Source organism: Cydia fagiglandana, chromosome 13, assembly GCF_963556715.1.
Source record: "Cydia fagiglandana chromosome 13, ilCydFagi1.1, whole genome shotgun sequence".
Taxonomy (NCBI): Eukaryota; Metazoa; Arthropoda; class Insecta; order Lepidoptera; family Tortricidae; genus Cydia; species Cydia fagiglandana.
This window is the reverse complement of record NC_085944.1, coordinates 1,086,918-1,110,778: the sequence shown is the minus strand read 5'-3', so window position 1 is coordinate 1,110,778 and position 23,861 is coordinate 1,086,918. Positions and strand designations below refer to the sequence as shown.

Here is a 23,861-nt window from a genome sequence, read left to right as displayed (position 1 = left end):
ACCACCACTCTTGTATACGTATACTGGTGTAGCGCTTGCCGATGAGCGAGAGAGACGGAATGCGAGTTATCAGTGTGCTATTGCGTATTTTGCGTAAGTTTCGAGTCGACGCGTTAGCGTGCTTGTTCTTTTAACGCTTGTTAAAGAGCGAGACGGCGGTTAAAGGGTTTCTTATGTTAGCGCAAAACAAAAGGGCAGTTGAGTATTGGGTGCCGGTTCCTAGGGCATAGTGCTTGGTGTGAGGGAGATGGATGTGTGTCGGTCGGTTCGGCGCAGGTATCCGGATTCCCTGGTTGTGCGGCGGTGATAACGCCGGTCAGCGGTCAGCTTGTGAGCCGACCTCTATATACATTATTTTATTATAGACGAGAATAGCACCAACAGATAACTTTTGTTCAGTTGAAAATATACAAATGTGTTGGATAAAATTAAATATTAGTAATATTCTGTTGCCATTTTTAAATTGTATATAAGAAATAATAAAATTAACCACAACTATAAAATGCTTAGTAAACAAAGCAAATGATCCTCAAAGATAATTATTTTACATTTACTTACCTTTTTATAACAATGTCGTAATGAATTACTATCGGTGACTAATAAAATAATATAACAATTGTCTTGTCCGCACTTTCTAACAAGACTTGTCTTATATACAGTACATACATATATAATTATGAGAAGTTATTAGCTTATTACATTAATAATTAAAATAAAATATCGATACTTAATATTAACTGGAATACGGGATACGGCCCATCACTAATTTAATATTAAAGTGATTTGCATTTTGTTACAAAATCATCATCATCATCATCTCAGCCATAAGACGTCCACTGCTGAACATAGGCCTCCCCCTTGGACCTCCATTCGTACCGGTTGGAAGCCACCCGCATCCAGCGTCTTCCGGCGGCTTTAACAAGGTCGTCCGTCCATCTTGTGGGTGGACGTCCTACGCTGCGTTTGCTAGTCCGTGGTCTCCACTCGAGCACTTTTCGACCCCATCGGCCATCTTCTCTGCGCGCAATGTGGCCTGCCCATTGCCACTTCAGCTTGCTAATCCGGTGAGCTATATCGGTGACTTTAGTTCGTCTACGGATCTCCTCATTTCTGATTCGATCACGCAGAGAAACTCCGAGCATAGCCCTCTCCATAGCTCGTTGAGCGACTTTGAATTTTGAGATGAGGCCGATAGTGAAAGACCACGTTTCGGAGCCGTAAGTCATCGCTGGTAACACACATTGATTAAAGACTTTCGTCTTGAGGCACTGAGGTATGTCGGACGAAAAGACATTACGTAGTTTCCCGAACGCTGCCCAACCGAGTTGGATTCGGCGGTTGACCTCCTTCTCGAAGTTGGACCTACCTAATTGGACTACTTGTCCTAGGTAGATGTACGAGTCAACAACTTCGAGTACCGAGTTCCCAACAGAGACTGGGATGGGCACAACATTGGCATTTGACATAAGTTTCGTCTTGTCCATGTTCATTTTCAAGCCCACCCGTTGTGAAACTCGGTTGAGGTCATCAAGCATCATGCTGAGTTCCTCCATCGACTTTGCCATGACTACGATATCGTCGGCAAACCGAAGGTGAGTGATGTATTCGCCGTTGATGTTGATGCCAAGTCCTTGCCATTCCAGGAGCTTGAAGGTGTCTTCCATTACGGCAGTAAACAGTTTCGGAGAGATAACGTCTCCCTGCCTTACGCCTCTTTGCAATGGAATCGCCTTCGTGCTCTGCTCCTGTACTCGGACCGACATGGTGGCGTTACTATACAAATACTTCAACACTTCGATGTACCGATAGTCAATATGGCATCGCTGAAGAGACTCAAGCACCGCCCATGTTTCCACCGAATCGAAGGCTTTCTCATAGTCCACAAACGCTAAGCATAATGGTAAGTTATACTCTTCGGTCTTCTGTATAACTTGCCGCAGCGTATGGATGTGGTCTATGGTACTATAGCCTTTTCGAAACCCGGCTTGTTCGGGAGGCTGGAAGTCATCAAGTCTGTGTTCGAGACGGTTCGTGAAAACAGCTTATAGACATGGCTCAGAAGCGTGATGGGTCTGTAGTTCTTCAATAGGCTGTTATCACCTTTTTTGAGAAACAGCACCACCTCGCCTCTATTCCATGTTTCAGGCGTTTTGCCCTCGTACAAGACGGAATTAAAGAGCTTCTGGAGGACTTTAAGTACCGGTGTTCCACCCGCTCTCAGAAGCTCTGAAGTGATTCCGTCTTTGCCCGGCGCCTTGTTGTTCTTAAGCTGCTTCAGGGCCATCCTAATCTCGTACAGACTGATGTCCGGGATATCTTCGGTATAATGTCGGGACAGCTTGGCTCTTGGATCTCCTACCAAGCTGTCGACAGGCTTTGCGATCGAAGTGTATAACTGTCCATAGAACCTCTCGATCTCGCCTAAAACCTCCGCTTTGCTCGACGCTATGCTGCTATCTTCCCGTTTCAGCTTCGTCAGCTGGCTTTGCCCAATAGACTTGTCCTTTGCGAACACTTTGGAGCCTTGGTTTCGCTCAATAGTCTCTTTAATACGGTTAGTATTAAAGAGACGCAGATCATGTCGCAAGGACTTAGATATACGTCTATTGAGTTGCCTATATGACTTCGCGTCATCGGGAGACTGCAACTGTAGCGAGCGTCGTTCAGCCATGAGGTTTAAGGTTTGCTCGGTCAATTTCTGAGGTCTATCTTTACGGCGGGGTCTAAAAAACTTAGACCCTACTGTGTGGACAATTTCCACTAGCCCGTCGTTGATTTCGTCCACTGAAGCCAAGTTCTCTAGGCAAGCAAAGCGGTTAGAGAGCTCGAGTTGAAAGCTTTCGGGGTTTTGAACATGGGCTCGAGTAGGTCGGAGCGTAGACTTCATCAGGCTGGACCTTTCAAGTTTAATATTGATATTCAGTGAGCCTCTTACGATTCGGTGATCACTACCGGTCTTTACCCTGTTGATCACAGAGACATCGCTGAATATCCGTTTCTTGTCGGTCATGATGAAGTCTATCTCGTTTCTCGTGGAACCGTCAGGACTCATCCAGGTCCATTTCCTGTGAGGCGGCTTCTGGAAGAAAGAGTTCATCACGAAGAGTTCCTCTCTCTCCAGAAAGTCGGCCAGCCTCTGACCCCTAGGGTTCCGTTGCCCATACCCAAATTGCCCCACTCTCAACTCATCACCGCTTCTCTTGCCCAACTTTGCGTTGAATAAGTCCCCCATAACAACAGTAAAGTAGGTTTTAGAAGTATGTATGGCCCTACTTACGTCCGTCCGTATTGTTACAAAATATAGAAATTAAATTAAACCACATGATTAGGGTTACGATTTCTTCTCAAAATAAATCTAAATATGTATATAAATAATAACAAAAAGAGTCAAATTAAATTAAAGAAATAGCGGTGAAACGTAGGAAGGTTCCCCAATCGCCACCACAATCCCATTGCCTAAGATTTTAAATTTCAAAAAATATATCTATATAGGTTAATACATATTCTTGTGATAAGATAAATTTAGAGAAGATCGACATAAAAACCGGCCAAGTGCGAGTTGGACTCGCGCACGAAGCGTTCCGTACCATTACGCAAACAACGACAAATCACGTTTGTTGTATGGGAGCCCCACTTAAAAAAATATTTTATTTTGTCTTTAGTATTTGTTGTTATAGCGGCAACAGAAATACATCGTCTTTGAAAGTTTCAACTGTAGCTATAACGGTTCTCAAGTTACAGCCTGGTGACAGACAGACGGACGGATAGACGGACAGACGGACAGCGGAGTCTTAGTATATAATAGAGTCCCGTTTTTACCCTTTGGGTAAGAAACCCTAAAATGCAACAAAAAGTAAGTTTTTGCCTTCTACTTGCACTTCGCACAAAGAAAATTATATGTATCTTCGCCTGCCGATTACTTTACTGCAATGTATAAGTGAGTTCCAAATGTGTGACACTGCCGCTACGTTTTTCAAAGGCGTATTTAACAATAGACACGCTACGTCAAGTGAGGCTACGCCATCTACACAGAGTTTTGACCCGTGCTTCTACGTACACAGCGGTTTTTAGCCTGTATTCCATTTAGTTGCCTTAGTTGGACTAAATTTTTTCTCCTAAATCTAATACAGTTGTAACTGAAGTACTTACTTACCTTACTTAGGTCTTGTCTTGTTTTACGCAAAAAAAACACTAGAGATTCGGATTCGCGCACCGATCGATAGTTTCATAAAAACTTACGTACCTATATGTATTAATAGTTTGATTCCCAATCCCTTGATACCATTCATTGATTTATTTCATTCATTTCATTCATTCATTTTTTGCTATCATTTGGGTTCCGTACCCAAAAGGTAAAACGGGACCCTATTATTTGGGTTCCGTACCCAAAAGGTAAGACGGGACCCTATTACTAAGACTTCGCTGTCCGTCCGTCCGTCCGTCCGTCTGTCTGTCACCAGGCTGTATCTCACGAACCGTGATAGCTAGACAGTTGAAATTTTCACAGATGATGTATTTCTGTTGCCGCAATAACAACAAATACTAAAAACAGAATAAAATAAAGATTTAAATGGGGCTCCCATACAATAACATACGTGATTTTTGACCAAAGTTAAGCAACGTCGGGCGTGGTCAGTACTTGGATGGGTGGCCGTTTTTATTTTGCATTTTTTTCCGTTTTTTTTTTCATTATGGTACGGAACCCTTCCTGCGCGAGTCCGACTCGCACTTGCCCGGTTTTTTTAGCTAAATAAAGTTTTTTTTTTAATCATATTACCTACCTACCGAACATTGGCGTTGGAAAACTGTTCAGTTGTCCCCATTCATCTACATAATATAATACCTAGGTCGCTTACTTTACCAACTTCAAATAAGTTTATAAAATAAAATAATGAATACTTATTTTTACATGAAGGCAGATTTACTTCCCGTAAAGGGAGAGGAAAAATGAGGAAAAGGTGGATGGACTGTGTGAGAGATGATATGAAACGAACGCAAGTAAATGATGGGATGACGGGCGAAAGAGAGGTATGAAAGAAAAAGAGGTGCTGCACCGACCCCTAAGTGAATGGGACGAGGGCAAGAAAATGATGACAGTTCATAGTTGTGAGTAAGTACATTACATATTCAGTAAAGTCACAGAATAAATAATAGTACCACTACTAAGTACAGAAGACTCACTCTCTAACAAAACGCGTCTGTTACGATGAGCACAGATATGGCCGCTAGGTGGCGACAGCGCCACGCGCGGCTTATGGCAAACCCCAAAATTGGGGCCGAACGAATGTACTTATAGCTACCTGTAGCAATGCGACGAAATCGCGAAGTGAGACACGCCTGGTAAAGTATCTATACCACCCTGGAATACTCTTCCAAATTTCCAGTATCTGTCACAGTCTAATTGTTCTGACTAGAGTTTGCACGACGGATCCGAAATATATGGGAAGATCCGCGGATCCGGATCCAGATCCGGATAATTTCATATACTTCGGATCCGGATTGCAAACCCTAGTTCTGACGCATACTTATCTTTTCTAGTCATTAGAGAATGTAAACTTTAATTATTAGTAATCTGATCCGTTACTTTACGAGTACATGCTGACTGTACCTATGCTTATAGTAACTGATACTAAATACATATACATTCCATAGCACAGAATAAATAATAGTACTACCGTACAGAAAGGAAACTTCCTACAAAACCGAAGTTTGACAGCTGTTCAGGGTCGAATCATGATGTCCCTTTCTAATATGGCACTACCCCTTTCGGCTATTTAGGGTTGTCGAAATTCAAGTGCACATGCATGAAAAAAGGCATGTACTCGTTGTCTTCATTGATTTTAGCAAAGCTTTTGAAATGTTAGATTATGAAACGTTGTATTGCAAACTAGAGCAGAGCGGTATACAGGGCCCTTTAGTTAACTTGCTGAAAAACTATCACAAAAATAGACACACACGAGTAAAGATAAACAACACATACAGTGACGAAATAAAAACCGAAAAAGGCACGGCACAAGGATCCATAATCGGCCCAACTGAGTACTTGCTGTATGTTAATGATATGTGCAACATAATAACTGAGGGCTCTGTCTATCAGTTCGCGGACGACACATGCATTGTCACAGCCGACCGTGACATAGCGGCCGCCGAGCGCACAATGCAATCTAACTTCAACACCCTTTGCAAATGGGCGCACGACGTCGGTTTAGTAATTAACGCGCAAAAGACGAAAATAATGCATATTCGTTCGGCTCACAATAAAACCACTCATGACATTACTGTGTTTGCACACCAACATAGCTGCTTGCACCAACATAATACTTATCACAAACTGTAACTGTGATAAAATCGAAGTAGTCACAGAACACATGTATCTTGGGCTCATAATCGACCATAGATTCAACTGGGGACCTCATATTAATTATGTGTGCGATAAATTAAGAGCAATTCTAAGTAAAATGTCAACCCTAAGGTACAAATTACCGTACAAAACCTTGCGTATGCTGTACTTAGCCCTGGCTGACTCTGTGATCGGTTACGCTCTGAGTACATATGGCAGAACCTTTAAAACATATATAGAAAAAATATATAACCTACAGATAAGACTACTGAAGACAATTGTACACTAAGCATATAAAAAAGAAACACGAAACAGACTACGCACAACTTTTCAAATACTGTAATATACTCCCAGTTCAAAATAAATGTAAACTAGCCATACTAACTGAAGAATATCACCATGTTAATAAACTAAAAGAATATATAAGATGTACAAAACTAAGAAGTTTACAGAGCCAAAACAAATATTGTTTACCCAAACATAAGAACATTTATGGCACTAGACTGTATACATATATATTGCCTAAAATATTAAATGATTTGCCATAAGATACTAGATTAAAATATGTAAACGGGAAAAATAGAAAAAAAGTAATTAAGACGCACTTGTTACAATCTAACGACTTTAGTTACATATTTTAAGAATTTTAATTAGTATAAGATAGATATGTATATTGTCATGTTATTTTCTCGAACTCCCCATCGGCATACAAACCTCCTCAAGGTTTTGCCCACGATGGGTCTTGTAATAATAATTTACTTTATTTAGCTTATTGTTCAATAAATTAAAAAAAAAAGTAATTATCTTATCTGTGGTCGCGCACGCAAAGGGACGTCAAGTTGTGTCAACCCTAATAATTGCTCGGAGCAAAGCCGAGCCGAACGGAGCCGAGTTTTCCCGAAGGGAGGAGTTTCGCACCCCTGTCCATAGCACTGACACTTATCTTGAACTGCATGTAGCAAAAAGATCCACAGGAAGCTTTTCTTTTTCCCTGTATGACCACGTAAGAGCCTACTTACTCCACGGCTAAGTAAAGGTTTGTACGGAGCAGTTAAGTTTATCAACATTGATAAAGGCTGCCGATCGCCTCCGTATGTGGGTCGCCACTTGTGTTTGCTGGACGTCGCTTAGTGGGGACAAGTCGGACTTTTTATGTAGAAACTAGCTCTGAAATAATAAATACTTATTTATAGGCACATCCAATCTTCAATTATGTATCAGCCTGCATCTTGATAGACATGTTAAAATCATTCTTAAAACACGCCGCGAACTATGTTAAACTTAATTGATTTTGTTCAGCTCAGGCAGACTAACTGCTCGATTTAGTCGGATACCATAATATAGGAGCCTATTTTGTTTCCCACTTCTGGGCGGAGGCATTCCCTTTCTTCTGCCACGATTAGCAATGTACAAATTGCAGAACATTCCCAAAAAGCGGAAACGTTCTCGAGAATGTTCTCAGAACATTCCTGCAACATGGAAATTATTGTTTAAACAAGAGAATATACTTAAAATAAAGTTTAAATAGGCATAACTTAAAACTAAATGTTATTATGCATATATTATTGTCTATTACAGTTAGCTATTTTGTAAATGTGATAAGTTTACCAATAAGTTGCTTAAATTCTCACTGTATTTCAGAGAACATTTCGACTTTCGACAATTTTTTCCAAATTTTTTTTTGTTTCATTAGAATCTAGAGGCCTCTATCTCCCGCCATGCCAAATCTCAGCGCGCTCGGACCAACTTGAAAACATTAAAAAAAAAAGTCGGCCATTTTGATTTTTTTTAATGCAGTTTATTCTGTCTCGGGGCCCTCTATGACATTTGGTCGAGCACCCCCCACCTATCACGCACCGTTTAAAAGTTGCCATACAAAATAAAAGTGGCCAGTTTTCCCGCAATTGTAGCATTTTTCCAAAAAAAATTTTTTCATAGGTATCTAGGGGACCCCGAGATTCCGTGACCAAAATTTCAGCGCGCTAGGACAAAATTAAGAAAGTAAAAAAAAAAGTCGGCCATATTGAAAAAAAATGGCGGTGTCAAAAACTGCCAGGGTCCCTCTATGCAATTTGGTCGAGCACCCCCCACCTAAGTCTGACCGTTTGGCCGGGCCGTCATACATTTTTCTGACCGGAAGCGGACGACCAAAAGTCGGAATTTTCTGGGGGTAAGGACTACACCTAAACTATCGTGAATACTCATGGTATAAACTACGATAAATAAATAAATTCTCGTTCTCGAGAACATTCTCAGAAGTTACCGAGAATTTCTCATGTGGAAAGTTTCGCAACTTTGGAAAGTTCTCGTGCGTGCATTGCTAGCCACGATTCGATGCACTCTCCCTCCGATGCAAAATGCGACGAGGTTCTCCTGCCATCTCTTTTTTGGTCTGCCTCTGCTCCGGCTAATCTGTGGTGACTGTGATGCCCATTCGGTTGCCAATTTGGCCCACCGCTCCGGGTGCATTCGGCAGACGTGTCCCGCCCAATCCCCTTATCATAGGATCATCAAATTCAAGTTGCCTAGGTAAGTACGCCATGATTTGATTCGACTAAACTAAAATGCCAAAAAAGTTTAGATACAATGCACCATCGCCCACACTGTTAACTGTACATCGGTGGACCTTATGCCTTTTGTAATAAGGTCCACCGATGTACAGTTCTGTTAACCACCATTCCTTTGGATACAACCCAGGAGAATAGAGCCAGGAGCAATGCTGACGCCGCATCCAAGATGTTGATGTTGTTCGTGAGAAATTTTTGAAAAAGGCGTCTGTAGTTTTACGTCCTGACAAAACAAGGACTAATAGAACTTATATCACAAAGTTAAATAGCAAAACATATTATATGCCCTTGTCTTACAACAACCTACACAACCGGAAAGAATGCGATTCGCCAGCCGTTTGCGATAAAGCCCCAGTCGCGATACGACCGCGGCATTACAAAAGTAATAGTTAGAAAACTCCTTCACAATTGTTTCTGAAAACAGTTGCGCAAACACAATTTTCTAGCAGTATTCCGTCGGTGCGTGAGCTGTGCGCGTGGCTCCCGAGCCGACCCGCAACTCCTGCGCATACTGGTGACAGGGACGACCCGAGCGGTATGAGCAAACTATGGTTGAAAAACTAGTTTGTTCGCCCCGGCTCGTGTCGTTGTACGTCACGATATCCACGTGTTTAGTGCCGATTTTTACGCTCCAGATCTTTATCGCAAATGGGCTGGTGAGTTTTTTTCAGTTCGGTTTTAGTGTGGACTGTGGTCCTTCGTTGGTTGGGTTTCAAACTTTAACAATTTAAAATATTTTTCTTTTTGGCTCCAAACACGCTAAGTTCGGGTTGTGACATGGCCACGCCACACTTCAAGTAGAACTTGGCGGTAGACTTGCGTGGACGGAGTAGACGGTTCAGTTTAGTTAAGTGAAGTGAACAATAGCATTTTTTTTTTCATATATCATATTTTACCACATGTATATCACATGAATATGTTATGATTAAAATATAACCACGCACATAACAATGAAAAAAAAGCCTGAAATAAGGATCGCAATGTTAATTTTCGTTTTAGAAACGAATTGGTAATAAAATAATTAATACAAATTCGTAGGCACTTAATTATAATAATATGATCAAAATGTTTCCTAAGCTTGTATTTCTCTCCATGATTCTCATAGAGTCTACATTCTACGACTCTTCTCTTTCAGCACAGGCTCTAGATATAAATTTCAGGGCCATGTTTTTTTTGTTTCAATAGTTTTTTATAGGTCAGATGGCAGCCGCTTTCGTAAAAACTAGTGCTTAAGTCAAATCATGGGGTTAGTTGTCAAGCGGACCCCAGGCTCCCATGAGCCGTGGCAAAATGCCGGGATAACGCCAGGAAAAAGAAGAAGAATAGTTTTTTTATAGGTACGAGTAAAAATTGTCAAAACCTAATGTCACCAATAAATGTTTGTGGTATTTCCGTCAGTAAGTAAATATTTTGAAAGCTCAATTAGATAGATATAAACAATTTTGACAAAGATAGACGCGGGCTCGGACCGGATCAATCTAACTTTTCAAACTTTTCAGTAACAAAAAATGTGGATGTGTTACCATGAACGTCAAATTACTTATTTACTATTAAAATTATATTTCCACTTCCACACCATGTGACCCCAAAATCAGATAAGTTAGCGACGAACTAACTTAACTATCTTAACTTACAATTAAGCAGATTTATCATCAGTTTTTTTTTACAATAAACCCGCGGCGCAAAAACATGAGTCAGCTATTCATTCGGTGTTTTTGTAACGGTTCGGTGGCAAACAAGCAAGCGGCCTGCCTCTAGGTAACAGCAACTCGTTGATGTCAAATAGACGCTTGTGCCGACGAAAAGTTTGCAATATTGAGAAATTTCCCACCTGGAAACAGTTTTCTACCTTCCTCATCTGGTCTGCTTTGACAAAATAATCTCATAAAATGCAATGCCTTACTGCCGCGTGACTTTCCCCAATGCGTTGGACGGATCAGATAAAAGCCCTTACCAATAACCCACCACATTTGCCAGATAAGCATCTGCCAGGGAGAACTGGCGTAGAATCGTTCGTCGTTCAACGTGACCACGATTTCTCTGCCAAGAGTAATTCGACGGAGAAGAAGAAGACTGCCGTGTGGCTTTACACTTATCCCTGATAGGAAAAGAAAAGCCTAGCTATATAATTGCTGGCTAACCGTGATCTATAAAGAATGCCGGCTAAAATTCGGACAGCAGACTCTGAAACAGAAAGACAGACATGCCTCCCTCAGTTCTCAATTATTAGCGAAGCTTAATAATGCAAAGATGAGACTAGGGGAGAAAGTCTCAATGTTAGAGGTACTTTCATACTTTGTCTCTAATTACTAAAAACCGCGAAGACAAAGGAACTATATAAAGTTTAACCCTGTTCCAGGCATAATACGATTTGTCGACCACATACGCGCCACTAGAAATTCAACTTTAGCAATCCGATTTAAGATTCAAATTAGATTGCACATTCGGAAAATTTGACTTGTCTTAAAATGAATCATCAAAGCTGGATATAATTGGAATATATTTGGATTTTTCTGTAGATTGGTGCGGCCTGGGAAAGGGTTAAAGCTGTAGGCTAATTATGGCTGCCTTTATCCACGTGATAAAATAACCGTCACTATTTAACCCCGGGATTGAAAGTGTCGGAGACTATCTTATCAATAAATAAACAATTCTGATTCTGATTCTGATTCTGTTCACGCTGTCACGTAGACAGGAACGAGCATCATACTCGTATCCGTACTGAACTGAATAGCAAGTGGTCATAGTCAAAGCTCGAACCCTGATCCACCTCTTTGCATCGGTTTCCTCAGACTGATGGTCGTAGAGACTTCTAAGAATAGCTTCTCTTTGACAGTCGCACCTGCCGTATTCGAACTTCAAGCTATTCACAAGAGACGACACGTACTAGATCCATTCTAGATACTTTATAGTTTAGATATCAACTATTATAGTTCTCTTTTGCAGCGCAATTCGGGCAACCAATGTCACTTTTACGTTAGACAGAGTAAGATATCTATTAGATGTGAATTGGATCTCTAAGTCATATCCTGTGGAAATCGTTCAAGAGTATCTCCAGAATCGCGCAATGTCAAATTTGACAGGTTAGATCTTAAACAATACATATCGTTATCGTATCTTGGTGGTGTCTAAAAGATATCTAATAGATGTCTATTTCAAAATCCGAATCGGGCCCCGCGTCTGTCTGTCAGCGTTGTATCAAAAGATGAGCGAATTTGGGCTACCCATATAGCCGGATACTCATTAGCGAGCCGTAACCGTAACTGCAAACCTGCGAACCATGTACACCTATTTTTTTTTGGTTACAGTACATGCAACGGTTACGGTTACGGCTCGCTAATGTGTATCCGGCTTATCATACGAGTAGCATTGGGCTTCGTCTCGGCCGGTCACCATACCCAAATAAAAACTATTTCAGTCAGTAAAATGTGCAGAAAATTATCGCCATACTTATAGGGTTTTTCATGCAGGTTCGTAATCTTCTACCTGCTGCAATTAAAAAGGCAAATCGAATACCACTATAACACTTGTTTACTTCTTAGAAAGAGACGTTTGTTCAGCAAATGCGGTCACCTCGAGCCGTTAATAATTAATATGATGAATGTAACATTTAACAGCCTGTAGCGAGGCGCTATCGCCGCAATGCTAAATATTCAGCTCACTCATTACTATAGCTCGCCAAGGAGCGAGGTCAAGCCTCATGGAACCATTATAATACATGTACGATGTATAACAAAAGCTGGAGTCTTACTGGAGACAAAGGAAAGTGAACCTTCTACGGAGTTGTTACAATTCATATTTAAGTGACAGCGTCGCATACTGCTTGCAAGAAAAACGTCAGGGCGACTCTTGCTTAAGACAAAGGAATCTGAACATTCTTTAGAGTACTGACAGATCATATTCAAGTGTCAACGGCGTCAGGCGCCGTGCGGCCAATTTTATTCGCTTCTGGAAGATGACATTCAAATATGAATCGTAACTTAACTGTAGAAAGTTGAGTTTCCTTTGCACGAGCCACAACTTTAGTATAGATGTGAAACGAACTATTTTATAGTTGTTTGGGGTCATAGTACGCTGGTTGGACTTACTGTGTACGAGCAAGCAATGAAAATATACACGGTCAGAACAATGTGGTTGTAAACCGTAAGTAGGGCTTGCACCTGAACAATGTAATTACGGGAAATAAACTTTATTGCTTTGTGATAAAGTGCTTTTTAGAATGTTTACATTGGTTTGATTTGAAAAGCAAGGCGCTCGTTTTCAGGCTCTAAGGTTTATGTAAAACTCGGCCCAAACCGTCTACACCTCTACCTAAGAGTTAAAACGAAACACGGTTTTGCAAGTAGGGGTGCTTAATTTTTTATTTAGTAAAACTACGACACAAGATTGATAACTTTTAAATTTATATATTCTCTATTTCATTTATACCACGTCGGTGTTAAACAAGCATACGGCTCCCACGGTTTTAAGTAGTCATCGTAAGTAGCCTATGGACGCCTGCAATTCCAGGGGTGTTACAGTCATGCGAGATTCGTTGCCTATTTGATCAGTGTTGCCAGTTTTGATGAGTATACGTTTACACTTTGTAACGTCAAATGCTGCATTTCTATGCTTTAACCTCCACCGTGCGACCTGGTTATCGTTTGTCTCTCTTTCTAATTGTTAAAGGTACTTATTTGTTAGAGAACCAGTGAATTTGATTATAGGTTACAGGCTTTATAAAACGTGACCCGGCAGCTGGTTTATAAACTTCTATCTAAGAATCATAGTACAGGTTGATATTGATATCTAACCATGAAACAGGGCCCTCACCTACCTACCCCTATCATTGCTCAGGCGGCCACGATCTACATGACGAAAAAAACAGCACTTCTCGCTTGTCGCCAACCCCTATGCGATCGCTGGTCAGCCCCTGGGGTTTGTGTACCTTTGAGAACCCATGGCATAGAGGGAAGCTAAGTGTATAGTTATCGTTGGTTAAAAAACGTGGCTACAATTTCGTTGCATAACGATTCATTATACACCGCACGCAAAGCGTAAAATTGTCAGCATTCCTTATCAACATCGTAAAGATATAGCGGCAATAACTCGGGCCCGACGAGTAATCGAATCCGCGCAGATTGCGATGAAATTAGCTCTGTTATCGATTTATGGGCCCCTGGTTATTATTTGCACGGATTGTGTAAGTCTATCGATGTTAGTGTGGTATTCGGAAATTGTGCATGGATGATAGTGATAACAGAAACAGAGAAAGTTGGAGAGCTCTTTGACCGCTAAAGGCGTCAACTGACGCCCGCGGCTATAGCCCAATATAAACTTTCGGGCAGTCGATTTAACGTTTTTTTTTTTTTAAGTTTTCCTTGAATATAGGGATGTTATTTAATGAAATAAAAATACCAGTGGGCTATCAAAGCTATACGAACATTTATGGGTCGATCAACTATTTCTTGTTGTTATTCTATCCCATCAGCTAGGAGACAATAGTAGCAGTTTATTGTTCGAAGAACTGCTGTACCATGTTCTACAAAGGTGCTTGGTATCTACCAATAATGGGACATCTGTCCCATTATGGAAAGACCTTATAAATACCAAAAATTCAAGTTTGGTCCATTTAAATGCGAAAAAAACTAGTATATTAAGAGTGACCCATAAGACCGTAACCATAGCAACTATTAACAAGAAAAAGTTGATTCAGCCTTAGACGTATATTTAAAACAAATTTGGAAAGTCCTATTGGAACAGAGTTGCATTTGTTTAGTTTCGTATATTTCTCAAACAAAACAAAACAACTCTATTTCCTACACTATAGGTTCAAATTCCACTAGCAAATTAAGTATTTTTCATTTGTATGTCATTTCATTTTAAGATTCTAAAGACCAATAAGAGGTTGCGTTCGAAAGAGTTAGCTTGATACAAAGCATCCTTTTTGTAATAGGTCACCCTTCAGTAATTGTGGTATGGAAATCAATTAATATCCACTGCCCACCAATTAAACTGATTAATTGCGAAATAATTGATTTCAACACTCACAACTCAACAACATTGAGAATTGAACCGTAACGTACAGCATTAAAGTACAATTTGCAATGATATCCCATATTTTATCATTAGGCCTTCGCTTTTCCAAACTCAATATAGGTTAGGTGTTACCAGATTTAATTTAAACTCTTTCTTATTACTTCTAGATATTTATTAAACTTCATGGCTATTTACAAATGTTATATTTTTATATTGTATATATAAAATATTGGCAATTCGATATCTTTGATTAGTTTGAATGTACATCCTCAAATATTGAGATACTCTCCTTACGCCACACGTAATCATTCAGTTTTGCCTAAAATTTGCATTTTACATTCCTGTAAAGTTAAAAATCAATCAATTTTTAACCGAAATTCGATTCTATTGATTAAGCTTTAAAGATTATTTTCAAATTAGATTTGAGGAGAACATAAGACTTTTTAAGTTATTCCTCACTTAACAAAACTAGTAGATATCTAACTTTTATGGATCATAGGGTAGGCAAAACTGACTAAGCGTTGCTAGGTTGGACAACATATCACTGTTCTGAGGCCCCCCCCACATCTAGCGTCTTTCGAGCGTCAGCGTCTGGTCAGCGCTTTGGAAAATGACGTCGCTGCGCAGTTGTGTCGACGTTGCGTCGAGCAGCGGCCATAGAGTTGTAGACGCGGACGCTCGAAAGACGCTGGATGTGGGGGGGGGGGGGGGGCTTAAAGTTGCCCATTTTAATATCAGTTGATTCGGTTGTTAAAGCAGCAATGGTTAAAAATATACCATTTTTACTCCAAACTAACAACGCTTTGGATAAAACAGAATACAGAAATAAAATAGTACGAACTATACACAGTGAACTATGTAACGTAAACCTTATCGCATGGGTACAAGGTCGAAGTTAATATCTACATATAAATTTCAACAGAAATCAAAGCTAAAGGCTGAAGTTGAAAATATCGGAACGGCCTTAGATTTTATATACTTAATATTTGCAGTTTTATGGATAGACCTAAAATAGTGATAATTTTCTCCATTATGTTTTATCCGTACACTCTTTACACGATTTTTGTACCCCATTTTTCTTATAAATACTGAAACTGAGCGATATATGCATTGTCTAATCTATTTATCTACTTAATTACTTTTTAAAATTCAAATTTAGAAGCTACCAACGGCCATTAACAATTGGCACAGATAATATCACTCTTTATTTGTTTTTTTCTTTTGTTATACAATCTGATATTGTTTAAAAATATTCTTCTCTTATTTTTTATCTATGAAACTTATATTCGTGTATTGCAAAATAAACTTATAAACTATAAATTAAGCTAATCATTTAAAATTTATTGATTTAATAAGATCTAAAATTGAATTAAGTTAGATTGAGCTCCACCTCCAATATCTGTCTAAATAATTATATAATTACATAAATTCATATTTATACATACATCATAATTATCATTTTACCTCGGTAAGGAAATTTTCGATGAATTTCTAAAAAAATAATCATCTCAATCTCTAATTTACGTCTGTTTTGATACTTCATGTTTCAACATTTCAAAAAATATGGTAAAATGACGAAACGGTACATTTCCTATCGCGCGGGTTTACAAGTTTCGCATAAAATGTAATCGCACTTTTATTTAACGATATAAGAGCCCTGTTGATAAGGCTCACGGCAGAATTCTATTCCACACTGTAAACATGCATGCGAATATTTGCCTTAGTTATTTGTAATAAGAATCATTTTGCTAAACACTTTCCGAAAGGTCGAAAGTTTTGTCACGCTTTTGTGACATTATATTCTAATTGGATAATGTAATAAGTAGTAATAACAACCTTTGTGGTGACCTCATTTAACAATTTCCATTCAAACAGCGCGGAAATATGCGAGTAATTCATGCGTATTTAGGGTTGCCATACGTCCGGATTTTTGACCATTTGTCCAGATTGTGACCGGACTTGGCATGTGTCCGGATTTTTAGGAATGGCCTTATAAAAATAAAATGCGCGCCCGGGGAGGGGGCTACGGGATCGGGCGAAGGGAAAGGGAAAAGTATATCCACGATACAGTACACCACAGAGAGCAGCGCGCCGCATGGGCGTCGTTCAAGCTACGCCAAATCTCTGCTACAAGAAATGTCCGGATTTTTAGGGTGATGTCCGGATTTTTATCAGGACATTTAATTCTTCCATATGGCAACCCTATACGTATTCATCATTCGTCTGTTACTCTTAACTTACTGATTATGATATTCATAGGTCCGGTTGCATCAACCACACTTGACGTACTGATCAACATTAATTAGCCGTGAACTAACTTCTCATACAACAATTTCGCCAACGTTTTTACGGTGACATATGGTTTGGTGCAACTGACCCTTAGTGAATCTTATTTATTGGTGCAATTAAAGATGCAAAGAGGATGTAGAGATTGAAATCACATGAATATAAATACAGTAACATTAAAAAAATATATATCTCGCACGTTGTATTTAGAAAGTTACGGCGCGAAAAAAAACTAATCTTAGTTCAAATTCAACCGCGGACAATGTATGCCTTTGTCATTCTTTGTTTATTATTTTTCTATATGTTTTTATATATACATATATTTCATTTACATTAATTTAAAATGCACTTTTTAACTGAAACGGTTGACCGCTTCAGTTAAATAGTGTTAGTAATACTTAATGTTTAAGTAGTTATATAGATTTGTGTTTAATATTTTCAATTCCATTTCAATATTTTGTAGAGGAGTAATTTTCTATTTGTCTACTATAATTTTAGGGCACTGAGCTGAAAGGACTTTAAGTAATTATTAATCATAATCCCTTAGCTCAGCCACCTAATATTTATTGCTTACTCTAAAATTTCATTTAGCTACAACCTAAAATACTATAAGTCAAGTATTCTAATCATATGTATTTGTTATTGTACAATGCACACAATTAGCTGGCCATTGTGCCGCTCCCATACAAATTATGTATGGTATCAGGTCGAGAAGAGTTATTTACGATACATTTTAAAAGCACTCCCTTCGGTCGTGTTTTAAATCGACACGAGTTGCGAATTACCTATTCGCACGTATCGTACAGTCAGCCAAGAAAGTGGTTTACCACTTTTCGACTCTATCAATCAGATAATAGAGTCGAAAAGTGGTAAACCACTTTCTTGGCTGACCGTACATCGTTTTACAGTACATATGGCCCTTTCAATTTTCGACGTAGTTACGTAATGTGCTTATTATAGCACCTGGTGTCGTAATGTAGCACCAGATGTACTGTAAAATGCATTTCGATATTTGCTATAATATATCTTGGTACCTGACAATTTAGGGTTTCCTTAAGTCCATTAGAATAAGATCTAATTTTAATTTGTTTGTGTCTTAATTACACTTTAGTTCGTTTTTTAGCATTAGAAAGAAGCACAAAGAAGGTAAGCGATTTTGACATGTCTTTCAATTGAAAAACGCTTTTAAAAAATCAGTAACTATTACTTATGAAATCAGAAGAATATAAATGATCGTGTTAGATTCATAATTGTTACATATTTGCCGTGACTTTTTAAAACGTGTTTTTCAATTAAAAGACACATCAAGATTGTTTACCTTTTTTCTAATGCGAAAAAAACTAACTATAAAGACCATTTACTTATAGAGTCAGACCAAGCGAACTCTGCACAGATTTCGCAATGACAAATTGTAGCAGTGCCGTTATAGACGTCAAAGTATGGAAATATGACGTAAACAACACCGCTACACTTTTGCTGTGCCAAATTCGGTTCAAAGTTAGCTCAGACGGACTAGCATCACATAAATATATTCATTGGCTTCATTCACAATTAGCTGACCTCAACTTACCCTCCCGAGACCCAGAAGCGATTGTTTTGTTTTTGGAATGTGTCCAAAAAATTGTACGCAGGGACTCAGGAGGTTAAGAGCCCTTCAACGTGCACACTAGCGCCACTGCTAAATAATCGTGATTATTTAAATTTAACGACAGGTATTTAAAAATGGGGGCCGCTACGGACTGTATTGTGTATTTAAGTACCTTCTGAATACATCAAACTAGTTTTTATGTTGCTGGATTCGTCGATCTAGGAACTCAAAACAAAAACGGCCGTTTTTACTTTGGAGGCATAGATTGACAAATCCAGCAACATAAAAACTAGTTTGATGTATTCAAAAGGTACTTAAATACACAATACAGTCCGTAGCGGCCCCCATTTTTAAATACCTGTCGTTAAATTTAAATAATCACGATTATTTAGCAGTGGCGCTAGTGTGCACGTTGATGGGCTCTTAAGAGCCACCATATTAGCGTCTCCCAAGCCTCGGCATCTAGTCCACTCTATGGCAGCTGCTCGACGCAACGCTGGCGCAACTGCGACGTCATTTTCCATAGCGCTGATTAGACGCTGACGCTCAAAAGACGCTAGTGTGGCGTGGCCCTTAATGCAATGTTTTACCAATGGGGAGTTAAAAACGTACTTGCTTTTGGTGCATTTATAATTCTGTTTTTTTTTTATTAAGTATATGATCATGAAACGATACATCGAATGTAAAGTGTAGGATGTATGCAACATGGATACTATTTCATTTACTACGTGTCAAAAATATATACACATTTATCACTTTATTGCAATGGAATAAAGTTGAAAATTGAATACATATTTTTTAACATTTATGTTCTACTTATAGCTAGAAAGCCGTGCGTAATGGAATAGCCAAATACACGAAATTCTACATTTCACTAACATAATTGCTTAAGTATAAACTCGTAAAATGGGTGAACAAATTTGATACCCTTTTTCTAGAATGCTTCTGGATTTGATTATCACTTATTGAGATAAGAATTACACTTCCCCTTAAAAGAGTGTTAAGTATGTCATGTTACTTCAGTCAACATCAGTACTTTTTATACCGAGACTGACTGAAATAGCAACACGTTCGTACGTTTCCGTGAAAATACGATGGAAAATTATTATGAACCACATCTGTTCAAACCCCAGTGTTTTTCTTCTCACGCGATTTACCTGCGTTATTACTGAAGACATTTTCTTTAAGGATTTTTTAAATCCTTTTATCGCAGGAATAGGAAATTTCTTCACTTAAAATATTCAGAAAATTCGTGTTTGTACGAGACGCACACAGACTTAAGGATGACTCACGTTAGACCGGGCCGTGTCCGGGCCGGAGCTTTTGACGCTTATTTTTCTTTGACATGACAGGCGATCACGTGATGCTCTCTATAGAAAACGATGCACCGGAAGCTCCGGGTCGGACACGGCCCGGTCTAACGTGAGTCATTCTTTAATTCCGTGGGGTCCATTTGAGGCATAGTTTGTTCGCTCTCAAAGGGGAGGTAAGTACCCCCGTGTGCGTCACTGTGACGGTCTAGGCCTCATTAAGTTGAAGCTTGAGCACAGCGTCTCATCACCTAAGAGGGACCCCCATCTATAATTAATAAGAAGAAGAAGAAGAAGTTAGAAGAAGGCGAGTAGTCTAACTGTATTAAAGAGGGACGGGTAGTCTATCACGCGGGAGAGATACTGTCGCGCGAGTCCGGCTGGTGATTCCAAGCAGAAAAAAACTTACTATAAAATTCACTTTCGTATATGACACACATTAAACCGTAGGCTCCATTTGAGTCAACGAACGTTCGCTCTAATTGGAGAGGTACTTAAAACGGGTCTCTATTGTTTCCCAAATAGTTTTAAGTCATAATGTATTGTTTGTCCGAATTTTCGTTAGTCATAATTGGTTTTTCTCAGAAACGCGTAATTTTTCAGGATTGCCATAAAACAAACCTAACCTAACCTAACCTATCTATAGAATAACCTTAGGAAAATCCTGAAAAGTTAACGGTTTCAGTTTTATGACTAACGATAATATGACAAACAATACATTATGACTTAAAACTTTATGGGAAACAAAGGGACCCCACTTAAAACTCCCCCGTGTGTGTCACCGTCAGAGTCTACGTTGTTGCAGGAGATCAGGCAGAAAGAACCTAACGAGTTTGATATCGTGTTTGTACTGGGCACACGTTAGGTGAATGCCCCCTGGTGTCTAGGCCTCTGCGTCAGGGGCGGGGGGGACGTCGCATCACCGGGACGGGCAGGAGCTGGCGGCGGACTTGGTGCTGAGGCACGAGAACCCGGAAGCGCCAGACTGCAGGCTGGACATCGAGCCCCTGGGGAATAAGTAGGTGAGATTTATTATGACGATGTAAACTTAAAATTAAAAGAGTCAGGCCCACTTGCACCATTCCAGCACTAACCCGGGGTTAAGCGGTTAAACTATTAACCTAGTGTCAAATTGTATGGCTAACCATGACAACTCCTGGTTTAACCGGTTAACCCCGGGTTAGTGGAATGGTGCAAGTGGGCCTAAAAAGAGTCGTAAATGGGCGTTTTCTAAAATATTGAAAACCTGATTCTTTCAAATCTGGACGTTCTTGGGCTCAATCTACTCAAAATCGACAGCATTCTCCATCCTACCATTAAAAAATGATGTCCCAAAATGTCCATTCCATTACGTCAAGTTTTAGTATGAAAAAAAATTTCACTTGTATGTGCATGACGTAGTGGAACGTACAATTTTCATACAAATTATTGGGACATTTTATTTTATCATCAGAATTGAATATGCTAGTGATTCTGAGTTGAAAGAACCCAAAAACACCAGGATCTGGGAGAATCAGGTTTTCGATATTTATTTTAGAAAACGCCCAAATAATAGAGAGAGAAGATCGTACCATCTGTACGTGAGGATCGTAAGGTTCTACCTGTGGGAACTTGTAATTGGCTCACTGTTTCTATGTCATTACCTATGTTGTTACTCTAGCTGTAAGTTTTTCTAAGAAGTAAAATAAATAAGTAATTAATGATGTGCCGATTGATTGTCTTTTATGCTATGTTAAATGTATGTACGTTTCGCAGGTAAACTATAGTTCGGTAAGTTTACAGACTACAGATAGTAGTCACTAAAATTTAAATCGAACCTCAAGGACTATATCAAACGGAACCTTATTGCAAAATTTCTGATGTATCTGTCTGATGGATGGTCATAATATAAATTATCATTTTTCACTGCAGCACGTAGCAGCCGCGCTCCAGCATCACGTGCGACCCCTGGCGGACACCACATCCCAGGGGTAATATGTAGAGAGAACTGACTTGTAGTGGTGCGAGGCGAGCGTCTCGTGGAAGTACATGAGCTGCGCGCGCGGCGCGTGGTCCAGCAGCTCGCAGCGCCACTGCAGCACGTAGCAGCCGCGCTCCAGCATCACGTGCGACCCCTGGCGGACACATCACATCCCAGGGGTAATATGTAGAGAGAACTGACTTGTAGTGGTGCGAGGCGAGCGTCTCGTGGAAGTACATGAGCTGCGCGCGCGGCGCGTGGTCCAGCAGCTCGCAGCGCCACTGCAGCACGTAGCAGCCGCGCTCCAGCATCACGTGCGACCCCTGGCGGACACATCACATCACGGGTAAAAAAGATAAGCTTCCAAATATTTATATATTTATATTTATTTTACTTTATTTTATTAATACTTTGTGGCGACCGTGGCGATGTGCGCTAAAGCGTATTTTTAAGTCAATTTTAATAAATAACCGCGAAGGTCGTACGCAGTTAAGTCAACTTACAGTACGTGATTGTATTGCGCCGCAGCGGTTGCCAAAGCGAGTGCATAAGAAGCAAACCCTAAAGAGCAGACGACTAAAGATGTAATCACCTGTATGCTCTCTCCGTCGTGCGCGATAAGCGTGTGCTCCACCTTGTGGTAGTGCTCCCCCTCGCGCCAGTCCTGCCGCGCCAGCGCCGAGCGGCCCTCCTCAGTCCCTGTGCCAGCGCCGGTGCAATCCACTGCAAAATATCATTCAATTGGTAACCTAAGTATGTATGACATTTTCAAACAATGAGGTAGTATATTGTTGATTGTCAATTAAGACATTACTACCGCAAGGTATCCTGGTCACGGCACCAAACTGTAAAGGTACGTATACTCTTTACTGTATAAGTACATTTTATGCTTATAGAGTAAAGAGGCCCGATGGCATAATTGGGGTATTTTTCATAGGTAGGTATTTTTAGAGTTCCGTACCCAAAGGGTAAAACGGGACCCTATTACTAAGACTTCGCTGTCCGTCCGTCCGTCCGACCGTCTGTCCGTCTGTCTGTCACCAGGCTGTATCTCACGAACCGTGATAGCTAGACAGTTGAAATTTTCACAGATGATGTATTTCTGTTGCCGCTATAACAACAAATACTAAAAACAGAATAAAATAAAGATTTAAGTGGGGCTCCCATACAGCAAACGTGATTTTTGACCAAAGTTAAGCAACGTCGGGCGTGGTCAGTACTTGGATGGGTGACCGTTTTCTTTTTGCATTTTTTCCTTTTTTTATTTTTTTCTTTATGGTACGGAACCCTTCGTGCGCGAGTCCGACTCGCACTTGCCCGGTTTTTTATCTATTGTTGTTTAATTTTTAAGTAGGTTTATTTTAATGTTAGTTCAGTTTTGTAGGTAGTTTTAATTTTAGGATACTATTATTTATGTTAACATCATCTCACATAAATATAAAGTTAAAAAAAAACATACATGCAAACATATTGGTGATAATTATGATGAGCCTATTAGATGTAGGAACAGTTCAAACCCCTTAGAAGAAAACCGAAACTCCATACGCAAAATATGTCGAAATTTGATTAAAGATAAACTTTATTATCAGTATAATTGACTAGTAAAAAGCATGAAGCTACCTGTGGGATCGTCGAGCTCCAGGTCGTGGGGCGAGCGGTACACGGTGAACGCTATATCGTGTCGGAGCACGTCGAAGTCCCAGGTCAGCACGCTCTGCGGGTCTTTGTTGTTCACGATCACTTCATGAACCTGCAATAGATGGCGTTGTTGCATTTACAGCCATTTTTGAAC

At 39.8% G+C, this 23,861-nt stretch overlaps 1 protein-coding gene and 2 long non-coding RNA genes across 3 annotated transcripts in view; 1 reads left to right on the top strand and 2 right to left on the bottom strand.

Moving 5' to 3' along the window:
- Window positions 1-15,075: 15,075 nt before the first annotated feature.
- Window positions 15,076-18,668, bottom strand: LOC134669979 (uncharacterized). Its single transcript, XR_010098995.1, has 2 exons — window positions 18,553-18,668; window positions 15,076-18,316 (listed from the first exon to the last, which is right to left on the bottom strand). It is a non-coding gene; the product is annotated as an uncharacterized LOC134669979 (long non-coding RNA).
- LOC134669981 (uncharacterized) lies at window positions 16,199-19,537 on the top strand. The gene is made up of 2 exons (XR_010098997.1): window positions 16,199-18,016; window positions 18,120-19,537. It is a non-coding gene; the product is annotated as an uncharacterized LOC134669981 (long non-coding RNA).
- A 152-nt stretch (window positions 19,538-19,689) lies between these two features.
- LOC134669972 (protein real-time) overlaps window positions 19,690-23,861 on the bottom strand; it is a 90,195-nt gene continuing 86,023 nt past the window's right edge. Inside the window, exons 12-15 of the mRNA XM_063527618.1 lie at window positions 23,690-23,819; window positions 22,662-22,792; window positions 22,271-22,392; window positions 19,690-21,116 (exon numbers count right to left, since the gene is read on the bottom strand). Of these exons, the coding sequence (XP_063383688.1) occupies window positions 21,029-21,116; window positions 22,271-22,392; window positions 22,662-22,792; window positions 23,690-23,819 (471 nt within the window). The 3' untranslated portion in view covers window positions 19,690-21,028. The remainder of the gene's footprint in view (window positions 21,117-22,270; window positions 22,393-22,661; window positions 22,793-23,689; window positions 23,820-23,861) is intronic.